Source organism: Ctenocephalides felis, unplaced genomic scaffold (assembly GCF_003426905.1).
Source record: "Ctenocephalides felis isolate EL2017-DRISC unplaced genomic scaffold, ASM342690v1 CF-g0.4_SCAFFOLD_01886, whole genome shotgun sequence".
Taxonomy (NCBI): domain Eukaryota; kingdom Metazoa; phylum Arthropoda; class Insecta; order Siphonaptera; family Pulicidae; genus Ctenocephalides; species Ctenocephalides felis.
Window position 1 is genome coordinate 102,423,082 of NW_020538040.1, and position 14,213 is coordinate 102,437,294.

A 14,213-nucleotide genomic window follows, 5' to 3' on the forward strand; every position below is an offset into this window, starting at 1 on the left:
TTTTATTATAATAAGGATGAATGCTGAATGAATACATACTTTCTTGATATTTAATTACTTCTCTAAAACTCTGAATAATAATAGGTATTTTTTTATTCAGCCAATAAATATTACGTTCGCATTCATTATTTAAATCACTAATTCTGTCATATATTTCAGATGAATTAAAATTAATTTTTTTCAGCATATATTTGTCACTCAACCATTCATATCTGACTTTTAGTGGCATAACACCAGTTTCTAATAACAGTACATTTGTTGGTGTCGATCTCATCATACCTGCGCAAAATCTTAAACATTTGTATTGAATTTTTTCAAGCTCATTTACCATATTTGAATGTCCAAAAATTATGCTACCATATTCCAGTATTGATCTAATTATGGTTTTATATAAATTAATAGATGTGATAGGGTGTGAACCCCACCAAGTACTGTTTATCAGTCTCATTAAACTGGTCTTTTTTTCAATTCTTTTTTTAATATAATTCATATGATATTTAAAAGTCATTTTTTGATCAAAATATATACCTAGGAATTTATTGTTGCAATGAATTTTAATTGTATTATATGGACTTGAAATACAAGCTGGGAACTTTTTGTTGGAATGCCTCGTAAATATTCCTATGGAGCTTTTATCATCTGATAGTTCCAGACCTTTCTCATTCAACCAAATATGCAGCAATTCCATATTCATAGACATCATATCGATGGCCTCTTTCAAATTATCTTTTTCAATATAGATCAATAAGTCATCTGCATATTGTAGAATTTTCGTACCTTCCAACCATATACCTTCTATATCCCGTACATATAGAGCATATAATAAGGGACTAAGGATAGCTCCTTGAGGTAGGCCCTGTCGAAGAACTCTTCCAATCCTTGCATTTTCATTTATTTTAACTTCGATTTCTCTATTAAAGGTAGAATATACCATAGCTTTGATCAATTTTTCTGGAAAGCCAGCATGTACAAGACTTTCTGCTAATTTTCCCGGCACCACATTATCGTATGCACCCTTTATATCGCAAAACAGTGCAACGACATACGTGTTTCTTGAAAAGGCTAGATGTATGTCTGTGGAAAATATACTTAGACTATCTTGCGTGCTTAATCCTTTTCTAAAGCCAAATTGGCTTTTGGGCAATAACTGATTGTTTTCAATCCACCACTCGACTCTTCTTTTTATCATCCTATCTTTTATTTTAGCAATACATGACGCCAAAGTAATTGGTCTATATGCATTGCTATTATCAGAATTATTGCTCTTCTTTTTAATTAAAATAACTCTATATTTATTCCAATCAGGAATTTCATTCGGTGACAGCCAATACTTATTAATAATTTTAAGTAGAATTTCTTTTCCGGACTGTGGAAGGTTTTTTAACATAGAATAATGAATGTTGTCTAATCCTGGAGCAGTATCTTTGATTTTGCTCCAAGATTTTTCTAATTCCCATAATGAAAATGGTCTAATTAATGACTTTTCTACCGAACCTGTTACTCTATTTCCTTTAAGATATTTACAAATATCATCACCCACTCCAAAGGGCGCAATATTATCAACTACTTCTTCCACTACTTTATCATTAATCAATTCTGAATTCTTCTCATTCTGTGAAATATAATTGTTCATTGATTTAACCATTTTAAAAATAATTTTATATGGGGTATTAGGATTTAGATTGTTGACAAATTTACACCAACTTTCTCTTTTCTTTATTTTTAGTTCTTTCCGAACTTTAGCTTTAATTCTATTACACTGAAGGAAATTTTCTAAACTCGAATTTCTTCTAAAGTTCTTTTCTGCTTTTCTTCGTTCTTCTACCAGTTTAAGACATTCTTCATCCCACCACACTGGTTTCCTCACTTGAGATGTTGTTAATATTTTATTTATTGGTATACATTTTTCCGCAGTTTGATTTATAATATTTGTGAATTTTTCATAAATGTTACTATCTAAATTATTGCCCAATGATAAAATTTCATGTTCAATAATTATTTTATATTTTTGCCAATCAGCTTTACCACAATTCCATTTTCTATTGGGAATCAATATCCTGTTACTTCTCACTATATCCAAATAAAAATAAATAGGATAATGATCGGAGCCTAAGTTTTCCTCTATTACTTTCCATGTTATTAAATGAAATATTTCAGAAGAGCACACTGTAACATCAACTACAGTTTTAGTGTTTTTAAACACAAGTGTTGGGGAACCATTATTTAATACAAATAAATTACACTCTTCGATTGATTCCATTAAATTCATTCCGTAATTATCATTATAGTTACATCCCCAGGAATGGTGATGCGCATTTACATCTCCAGCTAAAATGAACGGTCTAGGAATATTCTCAAATAAATAATTCCATTGTTGTTTCGTAACGTGTGTCCCTGGCGATATATATATTGATACCAAATATACTTTTTTATCTCCTAATATTATTGATATTGCACATAATTGGACTTTGTTTATATCTATTTCTCCAATATCTATATTTACATTCTGATAGTTAATTCTTTCGTTAATAATTATAGCCGCTCCACCTTTCCCGTCATATCTGTCAGTTCTGATTATATTGTAATTTTTTAAATAGTACCGTCGGTTCCATTTGAACCAGGATTCTGATAAAAATATAACATCAGTTTTATTTTGATATAAAAAGATTTCCAAACTTTCTTTGTTAGAATTAAACGATCTAATGTTCCACTGTAAAAAATGCATAATGAAATTTATAGATTTGGTTTTAATTTGAATTTCACTGTTTAAACGTTTATCAATTTTCTTTTACTTCTAATAATTTCAACTTTTGTTATTATTATCAAAACCAACTTTATTTTGTTGTTCACTAATATTTCTAACTTCCACACTATTATACTTCTCGTAAATTATATCCATATCCTTTTTAAATTTTACCACAACTTCCTCTAGATCATCACACTCTTTGTTCCTTATTTTTTCTCTCAGTTTTTTAACTAGCTCCTCATGAATTATTTGTATTTTCCTAATTTCTTCTATTTCTATATTTTTGCCGCAATATTCGCGCCTTTGTGAATTTCTCTCTCCACTTGTTTGTTTTAAATTCCTGTTATTCATTTGTATATATCTGCCATTTTCAGTTTGTCTTCTTTCCATAATTCTTCTAGGTTTATTCATCAGCATTAACCTACTTTGATCAATATTTATTTCTTGTTCTTGAAGGTTACTCAGTGCTTCATACCTATTTTTATTTATCATGTTTGTTCCATAATTAACTGCTTCGTTAATTCTAGGAAATGTCTTTTTGAAGTCTGGATTGAAGTGATTTATTTTTGTTACTTCTGCATAATTTTGTTTCCGAAGAATAAATTTGGCCTCCGAGTACGAAATATTCTGAAAAGCCATTAGCTCTTTTACATTTTTATTAAATTGGTAAACTTCACAATTTTTATCATTTGCTTCGTGATTTTTGTGACATCCAGCGCATTCAAAATCTTTTTCTACGTGACACAATTCAGCATTGTGCTCTCTAGAGCATTTTCGGCATCTTTTTTTGGCCTTACATTGCAGGCGAATATGACCATATCGCCAACAATTGTGGCACTGTATGACTTTCTGTACAAATGGACTCACTTGAAGTTTTACTGAATATATTGATACTTTTTCAGGCAAGTAATTTCCTTTGAATAAAATTTTAACCATTTGAGATTTCAGACTATTTGTATCTTTGTTTCTTTTTTTAATACAAACTACATCAATTATTTCTATATCTGATTTTATTACTTCCTTAATTTCTGACTCATCCATTTCTTCATCCACATTGAAAATTATTCCCGCCCTAAATAATTTATGTCTAGGGATATATACTTTTATATTATTTTTGTTCAAAAGGTCTTCCCTAATTATTTTATTCGCATATTCATAATTTTTGAAAACTATTTTAATTTTATTTTTGCCTATTTTTGTAAAATTGTCAATATTTCTACTTATTACTGGGGAAATTTTATATATTATTCTACCCAGTGCCACATTATGATAATTACCCAAATTTTGATTCATTGATTCAGCATAAACTACATATGGGCCTTCATCTAATGCACTATAGTAATTTTTCTCAATATTTAATTTTAATTCACTCTGACTCTTGTTAGAATTTTCCTCAACAACCATGTGGTTGTCATTCCTTCCATTTCCTTTTTCCGCTTCTATAACATCCGGATTACTACTATTTTCTTCTTCAATTTCCATATCATTTTTCTTCTTATTAGTTTCTTTTAAAACTTCTATATTGTTAGAACTATTACTTAATTCTTCTTCTATTACCATATCATTCCAATTCCGCTGAGGTTCCTTATTATTATTTCTTAATTTATTTTCATTGATATTTTTTGTTTCCTTTGCCTGATCATCTTTTATTCCCAGTACCATTTTTTTAATTACTCCTTCATTAATGTTACTTTTCTTCGGACTCATTTTTGATCTATTTACCTTATCCATTTTTTTGTATTCTTTTCTTGTATCTAATTTGTTAGTACTACTCTTGACACTTTTATTACCACATCTTATATCAGTATTTTTAACACTATTTACAGTATTCAAATTAACTTTTTTACCATCATTATTTTCACTCATTAAACTACTATCACTATAATCACTTCCATCGTCACTTTCATATTCCATACAATCACTATTATTAATTAAACGCACTGCATTACTAATTTTTATACCTGTCTCGACCTCTGTACTCACTGTATTATTTCTATAAACCGATAACGGAACGTCATCAGGCCCGAGTTGCCTGTGACTCACCACACTTTGTTGTTGATCTATTATTTATATCAGGTATTTTACGCAACTAGTTGTGTACTCGTCGACCGCTCGACGTTGAATATGAATTATTTTGTTAAAACAAGCAGAAAGTTCTTTAAATCATTCAAATCAGACGCTTAGTTCTCTCAAAAACTGCCATTTTTTGCACATTTAGCTCTGTATCTCTAAAACCGATAGACCTGCTTTTACCAAAAACTAATCACCACTTCTCCCCGTCGAATACGAATTGAATGCTTTTTGGATCATTCAAATCAGATTCTCCGATCTCTCAAAAACGCGATTTCTATTTTCTGCATTCTTTGCTCCGTATCTCCGGAACGGCTGGGCCTTCCATTGCCAAAAACTAATCAGCACATCTCTCTATCAATAGGAGTCGAATGTTATTTGAACCATTCAAATCGGTTGATCCATGCGCCCGAAATCTTGGGCGAAAAATTGCATCCATACCTACACACACACATTTTTTCTGAGGTATGCCGAAATGTTCAGAAACTTTCACAACGTGAAGAAATGTAAAAAAGTTTAATTTTGATTTTTGGACGATTACAATAACTTACCCTACGGGAAGTTAATAAATTGTGTTTTAAGTCGTCATATATTAATGATTTAGATATGTAATATAACAGGCTAAATCCCGCTTATACATTTGCAAAGCAAAATGTTAAGAATATTAAAAGCGGCACTCCCGCGGCTGCCCGTCCGCGGCGCTATAATTCAGACAGGGTTCCAATATGATCGTAACGTTCGTACGGCATAAATCAATATTTATTTTCAATCTTATTTGCCTTATATGCCTCCGGTACGGCGTACATATCTGACCATATGAGCAATAAGAAGGCCGAGATGCGTAAACCTGCATTATAGTCTAAGAGCCAGTGAACTATTTGACTAACCTGTTTTCTCAAAGCTAGAAATTTTTTTAATGATATTTTATTATCGGTACATTAGCATTTAGCGATTGCGTCATCATCCCTCGAGTTTTTGAAAATGTAAAAAAACTCATTTTTTTAACTTGCTTTTACAAGGCTCAAATTTTGAGGGAGTATTCTTGTAACTGTTCAGAAAGCATATGTAGAAAGCCAGACCATTCTGACGATTGCAAGGGTCTGCCAGACGAGTACATAATAGTCACGACGCGCAAGGGTGTGGGCGCATTGCCATACATGATCGACTAATACCCTTGTATTTGAATAATTTATACGCCATTTTGAAGGTCATTTTGAAAACATCCGATATACCAAACTTTAACTCTGTATCTCACCTTATGGCCGAGATATCATTGAAAATATGCCAAAGTGGCCCCTTTTTCAAATTCAATTTTTGGCGTAACCATAAAAGATATCGAAAAAAAAAATACGTGATTCTACTCATATTGGCTTAGGCCGCTTAATGTATAGTAATATATGCTAAATAATCCTTTATTATTAGCTAAAAAGGATAAAATAATTTTTCAATTAATGTTTTCGGATAGTGCGTTTTGTTCAATTACTTTCTTATTAGCGTTATTCGGAAGCCTATTGTTTTTTCTTTTAGTACTGCAAAAATTGTTCAAATCAAATTTGTGGAACACATTGAAAAATTGAAGAAACCAGAGTTTGTATACCCGCGCGTAACGCATCGCGCACAGCTATCCGATCGAACGAATTCTATGCACAGTACACCGCGCGTAACGATAATAGTAGCCCGCATAGAATTCGTTCTATCGGATAGCAGTGCGCAATGCGTTACGCGCGGGTATACAAACTCTGGTTTCTTCAATTTTTCAATGTGTTCCACAAAGATTTGAACAATTTTTGCAGTACTAAAAGAAAAAACAATAGGCTTCCGAATAACGCTAATAAGAAAGTAATTGAACAAAACGCACTATCCGAAAACATTAATTGAAAAATTATTTTATCCTTTTTAGCTAATAATAAAGGATTATTTAGCATATATTACTATACATTAAGCGGCCTAAGCCAATATGAGTAGAATCACGTATTTTTTTTTCGATATCTTTTATGGTTACGCCAAAAATTGAATTTGAAAAAGGGGCCACTTTGGCATATTTTCAATGATGTCTCGGCCATAAGGTGAGATACAAAGTTAAAGTTTGGTATATCGGATGTTTTCAAAATGACCTTCAAAATGGCGTATAAATTATTCAAATACAAGGGTATTAGTCGATCATGTATGGCAATGCGCCCACACCCTTGCGCGTCGTGACTATTATGTACTCGTCTGGCAGACCCTTGCAATCGTCAGAATGGTCTGGCTTTCTACATATGCTTTCTGAACAGTTACAAGAATACTTCCTCAAAATTTGAGCCTTGTGAAAGCAAGTTAAAAAAATGAGTTTTTTTACATTTTCAAAAACTCGAGGGATGATGACGCAATCGTTAAATGCTTGCCAGACCGGCACTTTCTTAATGTACCGATAATAAAATATCATTAAAAAAAATTCTAGCTTTGAGAAAACAGGTTAGTCAAATAGTTCACTGGCTCTTAGACTATTAGTACTGACGAATATGACGGTGCTGATATAGGGGAGGTTGGAGCGGCTGACCGACTTTGCGATGTGCGTCTATAATAGTCTCAAAAAGAAAGTTTAAGAAAGTTTTTATTATTAATATTATAAATATCAATCAAAGTGATACAATTTCTAAGCTTTTATGATAATATTAAAATAAAGCTAATTTATTTAAGAAAAAAAATGTATAGAAATCAATCTAGTGAGTGATTTTTTTCTAATTAAGCTGTGGCAACTCCATAGGCTCAATTCTTCTTATAGCTGATATTTTGATAACTGGTCTTATTATTAAGTACTGCTTCTGCCTTTAAATACTTCTAATATGTACGTAATCGGTTATTCCGTCGAAAATGTCGAAAACACTTGCTTGAATTATATAAATAAACTTCAAAATTAAAAATCTTGATACGCCTTGAAAAACCCAAAAAAAAAATCCGCAAAATGTGTACACATTATTAAAATTTCTATGAAATAACTGATAATTTGATGTGCATATGTCCAATAAACATTTTTGACCGCCAAATGACATTTTTTATTTATTTTTATTGAGAGTTCATATCAATTTAATCAGTTATTCACCTTGTCAATACAAGTAAAATGTTTTTTGAATTATTAAAGTTGTACGCTCCGTTCTCTTAAAAACTGAGTTACCATTTTTGGCACTTTTTGCCCCGTATTTTTGGAATGTCTAGACCTGCCCCGTATTTTCGGAACGTCAAGTAAAATGTTTTTTGAATGATTAAAGTTGTACGCTCCGTTCTCTTAAAAACTGAGTTACCATTTTTGGCACTTTTGCCCCGTATTTTCGGAACGTCTAGACCTTCCTTCGCCAAAAACTAATCAGCACGTCTCCTTATCAATACAAATCGAATGTTTTTTGAATTATTCAAATCGGTGTTCCCAAAATCGTCGACGAAAAATTGTATCCGCACACACAAACACGCACACTCACACGAAGTTTTAATCTTTTTTAGAAAATTATTTTTGGTACGGAAAGTTCCTAAAGGCACGATGACATACACTACTAGTTTACTTTTGTTTTGCAGATTCTGGTGCATTCTTCAATTAATTTGAGATGTATTTGTAATTAAGAAAGTAATGCTTGCAATTTTTCATAGGTATCTTGAATAGAAAATTTTCATGGCCATTATTTGCGTTGCAGGGATATAATGTGGATATGTTTTCAGATACTGTGTAACATATAATTTAATTATGATTTAAAAAAAAACTAGTGGTGCATGGCATCGTGTCTTTTGCTGGACCTTTCCGTACATTAATATTAGAGAAATTTCAAATGTTTTTAGCCTAAGTTAAAATTAAAATCCGAATCATTTTATATATTTAAAAACAATATTTTTTAGAAATTAAAAACAATTTTTTTTTAAAAGTTTAAAATAAAAAATATTTTTTATCTTTTTCAAAAACTTCAATCATTTTTTTATACTTTCAATACAAGCAAAATATATTTCGAATTATGCTAATTAGATGATCCATTCTCTAAATAACTGCTATTTTTTGCACTTTTTGCTCCGTATTTCCAAATCGACTGCAACAGCCTCCGCAAAAAACAAATCAGCACATCTTTCCGTCAATACGAATCGAATGTGTTTTGAATCATTCTTATCGGATGCTCCGTTTTCTCAAAAATTACTAATTTTTGCACTTATGCTCCTTATCTATACAACGTCTGGACCTGCCAAAAACCTAATCAGCACGTCTCCCCGTCAATACGAATCAAAAGTTTTTTTAATCATTCTAATCGGATCTCTCGTTCTCGCAAAAACCGAATTTCTATGCCTGCACCATATCTCCAAAACGGTTGGTTCTGTCTCTGCCAAAAATTAATCAACACGTTCCTTAGTAGATAGGAATCGAAAGTTCATTCAAATCGGTTGATTTGTGCGCCCGAAATCTTGGACGAAAAATTGTATCCACTCATACATACACACACACATTCACACATAATTTTTTTCTAAGATATGTCAAAATAGTCAAAAAAAGCCAAAATAGCCAGGAACTTCGAAACAAAGCCATGCAAAAATTTTCATTTTCGATTTTTTGACGATTATTATAACTTAGACTACGGGAATTGAAAAACCATTTGAGTTTTTATGATGCTATGGATCATTTTTTTGAATTAATTGCGTTAATATGATAAGAATATTTTCACAATCAGTTGCGAATTCAAATTTGAAGCAATAATATTAATTAATTATTTTTGTCATAGATTTTGTTGTCAAAAATTAAATACAATTTAATTCATATTTTTAACTTCCCGAAGGAGAAGTTTATGTTTTTATCAAAAAATCCGATTCGCTAATTTTAAGTTTTCTCGACGTTTCAAGCCATTCTGAATCGAATGAGACCAAATTTGGAAAAAGTATATGTGTGTGTATGTGCGTGTGTGTGAACAGATTTTTTGCCGTAAATCGACGTTTTCTCAAAAACAGCTGGACCGATTTCAAAAATTTAAAAGCCATTCGATGTATCTCGATGAGGACTAGCGTTTATCAATTTTGCGCGACGATTAGCCGTTTCTTTGTAAATAGCAGAAAAGTGAAAAATTTTTCGTCCACGTTTTAGCCCGCAGTTCTGAATCGATTTTGAAAATTTAAAGATATTGAATTTTTTTTTGAAAGATATTTATTGGTTGGGAATCGTGCTGATTCCTGGCAGAGATCGGCCAGGCCGTTTCCTTGTAATAAAGTGTTGAAAAAAATTTTTTCGACGATTTTTATTATTATTTTTTTGACGGTGGATACCATAGTCTTCTGGATCATACTAAAATATTACGGTCTTACGACAACTCGTTTAGCTTTAAAAATTCGTCAAAGTTTTTAAAAAATAATATCGTTTTTTTGGTTTTTGTCAAAATTAGACGCTTGCTCAAAAACCCCTGAACCGATTTCAGAAATTTAAGAGATGTATCTCGATGAGGATTATCGTTTCTCAGTTTTGTTGGAGAATTGGCCAAGCCGTTTCTTTGTAATTTCGAAAAAAGGGTTAAACTTTTCGTCCACATTTAAGCTTATACTACCGAATAGATTTTAAAAAATCAAAAATTGTTCGAAAGATATTGCTTGGGAATGATAATGATTAGTTTTAGATGAAAATCTACCGAGTCGTTTTCTTGTAGGAGGAAGTCCCGTAACGCCGGACGGCGCCTAGAGCCGGACACTCTATTTAACACGTATTATTTAAGCGAGTATAAATCTTTTTATTTCAAAATACAAGTGAAAGGGGCACAGGGAGCACACATGTGCAGGATCACACGCCAAGACTCACTTGTGACGCACACGGCCACGGCGGGAGCAACCCTTTGCTGTTTTAGGCGCAAAATCACGGCGTCACCTAAATATCAATGAAAGTAATTCTAGTATATTTATGCATTTACATTTGAGAGGCATTCAAAGATAAAAGTAGTACTTGATTGTTATCCGTAAATTGGTAGAATATTATTAGATATTTTAAATAATTTTAGTAAGTACCACCAAATGAACGAACATGCCTGTCCTTTAGCACCGGACACTAAGTCGTCCCTTAGCGGACAGTGAACATATTGATACTTCTTGTGAGAATTGACGTAATTAACTCTAATTATTTAATTTTGTTCTGTATGAGTGCTAACGGTCACTACATACTTATATAAAACATTCTTTATAAATGCTTTTAAATTATAAATGATGAAAATAATCCTAAAGCAAATAGTCTTATATCGAGAACGGGAAGAACTGTTTTGAACAAATAAACCAGTATTGTTAAGAAAAACGTTTCTGTCACTGTTATTAGTATAGCACTCTGTATTCATGTAACCTATCAACCCTTGATAGCGACAAACTCCGGTTGCTCCTACTGATATTATCCTTACAATGTTGCATCTGAAAACCCGCTCCCAGATTCATTGCGGAATTGCAATAACACTGGCTAATCTGTAATTTTATGCTGGAGTACTAATTGAGTTTTATGATCGCCATATACTTTGTTTCATATTTAATTACTTTTCATAATCTTTTCAAATGTCCAAGGACTGCACTGTTAAAAGCATGGATATAAGTTGTATAATTTTAAGTGCTGACTTCAAATAAACTTTGTACATTGTATGTATAAATTGTTAATTCATATTGCTCATGCTGTAAGACTGTTATGTTAGTTTATTACGCGTATCAAATGCTTAGAGACAATAACAGAGCAATGATGCCAAACGTAGAAGCTGTATTCACCAAATGGTAAATATTCTGAGTAAAAATAATAAAATATATAAATAATACTGCATGTATATTTAAATTACTAGTAAACAATGAAGCTAATCCTAAACCTAAGGACATTGGATTTTAACGAGTTTTATCGATGTAATTATAATCTTTGGGCCGCATTTTTTATATAACTGTGTCTTGTAATAAAGTGCACTTATAGACTATTATGAAAATGTGATTTAGAGATCATCATTAAAACTTTGCAGTTGTTTTACTAGATGCACGATTAATAATACAAGAAGACACGCTGTGGGTTGTAAGAAAACAATATATAGTGAATATTATTTATTAATTAGTTATTTAATCTTATGATAAATTAAATATTTGTGTAGTTTTGAAGATAGATAATATTATTTTTGAAGCTGTTATCGAGTTTGAAACTTTTCGATTCGTAATGCGACAAAAATTATAATTTTTTGCATTTATTTTATTTCTGCTTTGATGATGCACAATCAAAGCTATAATTTATAATTGTCCCATCTCTATAATATGATAAACTTTATTATTGTAATTTGTGTAAGCAATGCCGGGTAAGAGCTACTTTTACTTGGAGACATATTGCTGTCTGTAATTTGAGCTGGAAATCGATGCCACTACTGCTTGACATCAGGGAGCTCGAGGCGCGTCTGGTACCAGGCGTATGGAATATTTCGCTAGCAAACCCTTAACCCTTTGCTCTCGTTTGTTCACTCTCAACTACCAAAGCCTTTTTACTGTTCCGCTTGTATCTCTGCTTTGAGCCATCATAGCATATATACATTCATACACAGTAATTATAAAAAAGTAACTTTTATACAAAAACATATGACTAGAAAAGTTAATTTGAATTAAGACATATCTATAGTTCACAAAACAATTGATAAATCTTGTTTCTACATCCAAAACTTGCGTGTTATGTATTTTTGCTGCTTTCAAAAATTTGTCACCTGGTCCTTTTTATTTCATGGGCAGGGTGCAATGGGACAGCAAATAGGTCCAATGTCTTATTTTTATTTTTAAAGATATGATTGACGAAATAATAGCTAAATTGTTCAACCAATGCAAAATATTAACTTTATGTATACATTTTGTACCTAGATAACACTGCATATGCATCATCTGTGTTGGAATAACTAATAATTTAACTAATCTTTTGTAAAATTGCTTTTTTAATTTAATTCACTTATTTATTCGCTATTTTTTATTGTATGCACCTTTACCAGGGTAAAGGCTCAGAAGGTCTTTGTTACACCATCATGTATGCTTTTATAAATGGTATAAAAATAACTGTAGAATCTAACCTAAAAATAACCAATGCATCTTATAAAACAATTAAGTACCGTATACTTAAGAATTAGATTAAGGTCTCGTAAACTAAACAACAGTGCTCACAACCAAAAAAACTATCAACAAAATAACTACTTTTTAATGGATTTTCAATCATTGCAAATTATTTTCCGATAGTAACGTTGTAAAAATCAAGGTGATGGCAGAATATACAACTTTTACCATGTACTTTGTTGTTAAAAAATTCTTAACTTTACTTGTTTTTGAGATATCAGTGGTGCACCTTTTTATCCGCGGTCTTTCAAGCCCCGCTCTACCCTAACCTATTATCAATATAACATTTTTAATTATATTTAGGAAACTTGTTTGGAGTTCAGCAATTGTTTTGACTGTTTTATTATATGGATCTTAAATGGATGGCAACCCAGTAGTTGTCCAGTCCAGTTATGACTAATTATCTATACTCGAAGTATTTGCTGACATTTTTATTATATATGCAACTATACCCACGACCACGAGAGGCGATTTTCACTTGAGGCTATATTTGAGATCTATAACCTCAAGTCGAAATTTGACATCAAAGTTTCCTGATGTCGGGCTATGGCAAAATATTACATATGTAGTGTTCAGTTCTTTGAGTACCTGTCCAAACTGTCTACCGGGTACGATCATCGTCTCTCTGCCTTTCTAGAAACGTACGCGCCGCGCGTTCGTCGTACTTTTTTCTTTTTGCAAAAATCATATTTCATACTAAACGCATGCTGCGTGCTACCTACGCAGCTCAATTTGCGGCCTACTCATTGATTACGGCACGCCGACTAAGACTTGACTCCAATGTTTATAACATAGATAAAAAATAAATTACAACTCCGGGAATACATTTATGCGTTCATGCCCGCGGGCCACTGTCCATTATGGCTTCGGTTTCGTATGGATCGTGTATTTTGAAATTTGGCACACTTCGAGAGCCGCCTATCAGTTGGACTCGCCGACGATAATATTATTAGTAATGATACGTAATGTTGATACTCTAATGCCGCAAATGATAAGAATCTGTTTATGAAATAATCCTTCAGGACTTTCCTTTGCGAAATTAAATACTGTGCAACCGTGTTCATCTAATTATAAGAACATATTTTCTACTTTTCTACTTTTTGTTTGAGTTTTTGAGATTCGATCGAATCCAATTTTGTGAGAGGTGGCGATTATATGAGCAAATTGTTGACGGACCATATAATATACGATTTGTAGAATATATTATATGCTTGGCTGAATATATTGTATTATATGAGACTTTACATTACAATGATAAGTATGGTGAAGTAAATTCCCAAGTCATTTCTCTGAGTTTCAAATTGTGTGGACAATTTCACTT

General features: G+C 31.9%; 1 protein-coding gene across 1 annotated transcript; it reads right to left on the reverse strand.

The window, feature by feature from the left end:
- Positions 1–2,803: 2,803 nt before the first annotated feature.
- Positions 2,804–4,453, reverse strand: LOC113375614 (myb-like protein D). Its single transcript, XM_026615546.1, has 2 exons — positions 4,024–4,453; positions 2,804–3,291 (listed from the first exon to the last, which is right to left on the reverse strand). Exons 1-2 carry the CDS (start codon positions 4,451–4,453, stop codon positions 2,804–2,806), a joined length of 918 nt encoding a protein of 305 aa, XP_026471331.1.
- Positions 4,454–14,213: the final 9,760 nt, after the last annotated feature.

Excerpts from the sequence above, each read along its gene's own strand:
- LOC113375614 (XM_026615546.1), bottom strand. The coding sequence starts at position 4,453 with ATGAGTCCGAAGAAAAGTAACATTAATGAAGGAGTAATTAAAAAAATG. Across the intron at positions 3,292-4,023 it reads ATCAATGAATCAAAATTTGG|ACTTCAAAAAGACATTTCCT; the intron begins GTAATTATCATA and ends ACTTCAATCCAG.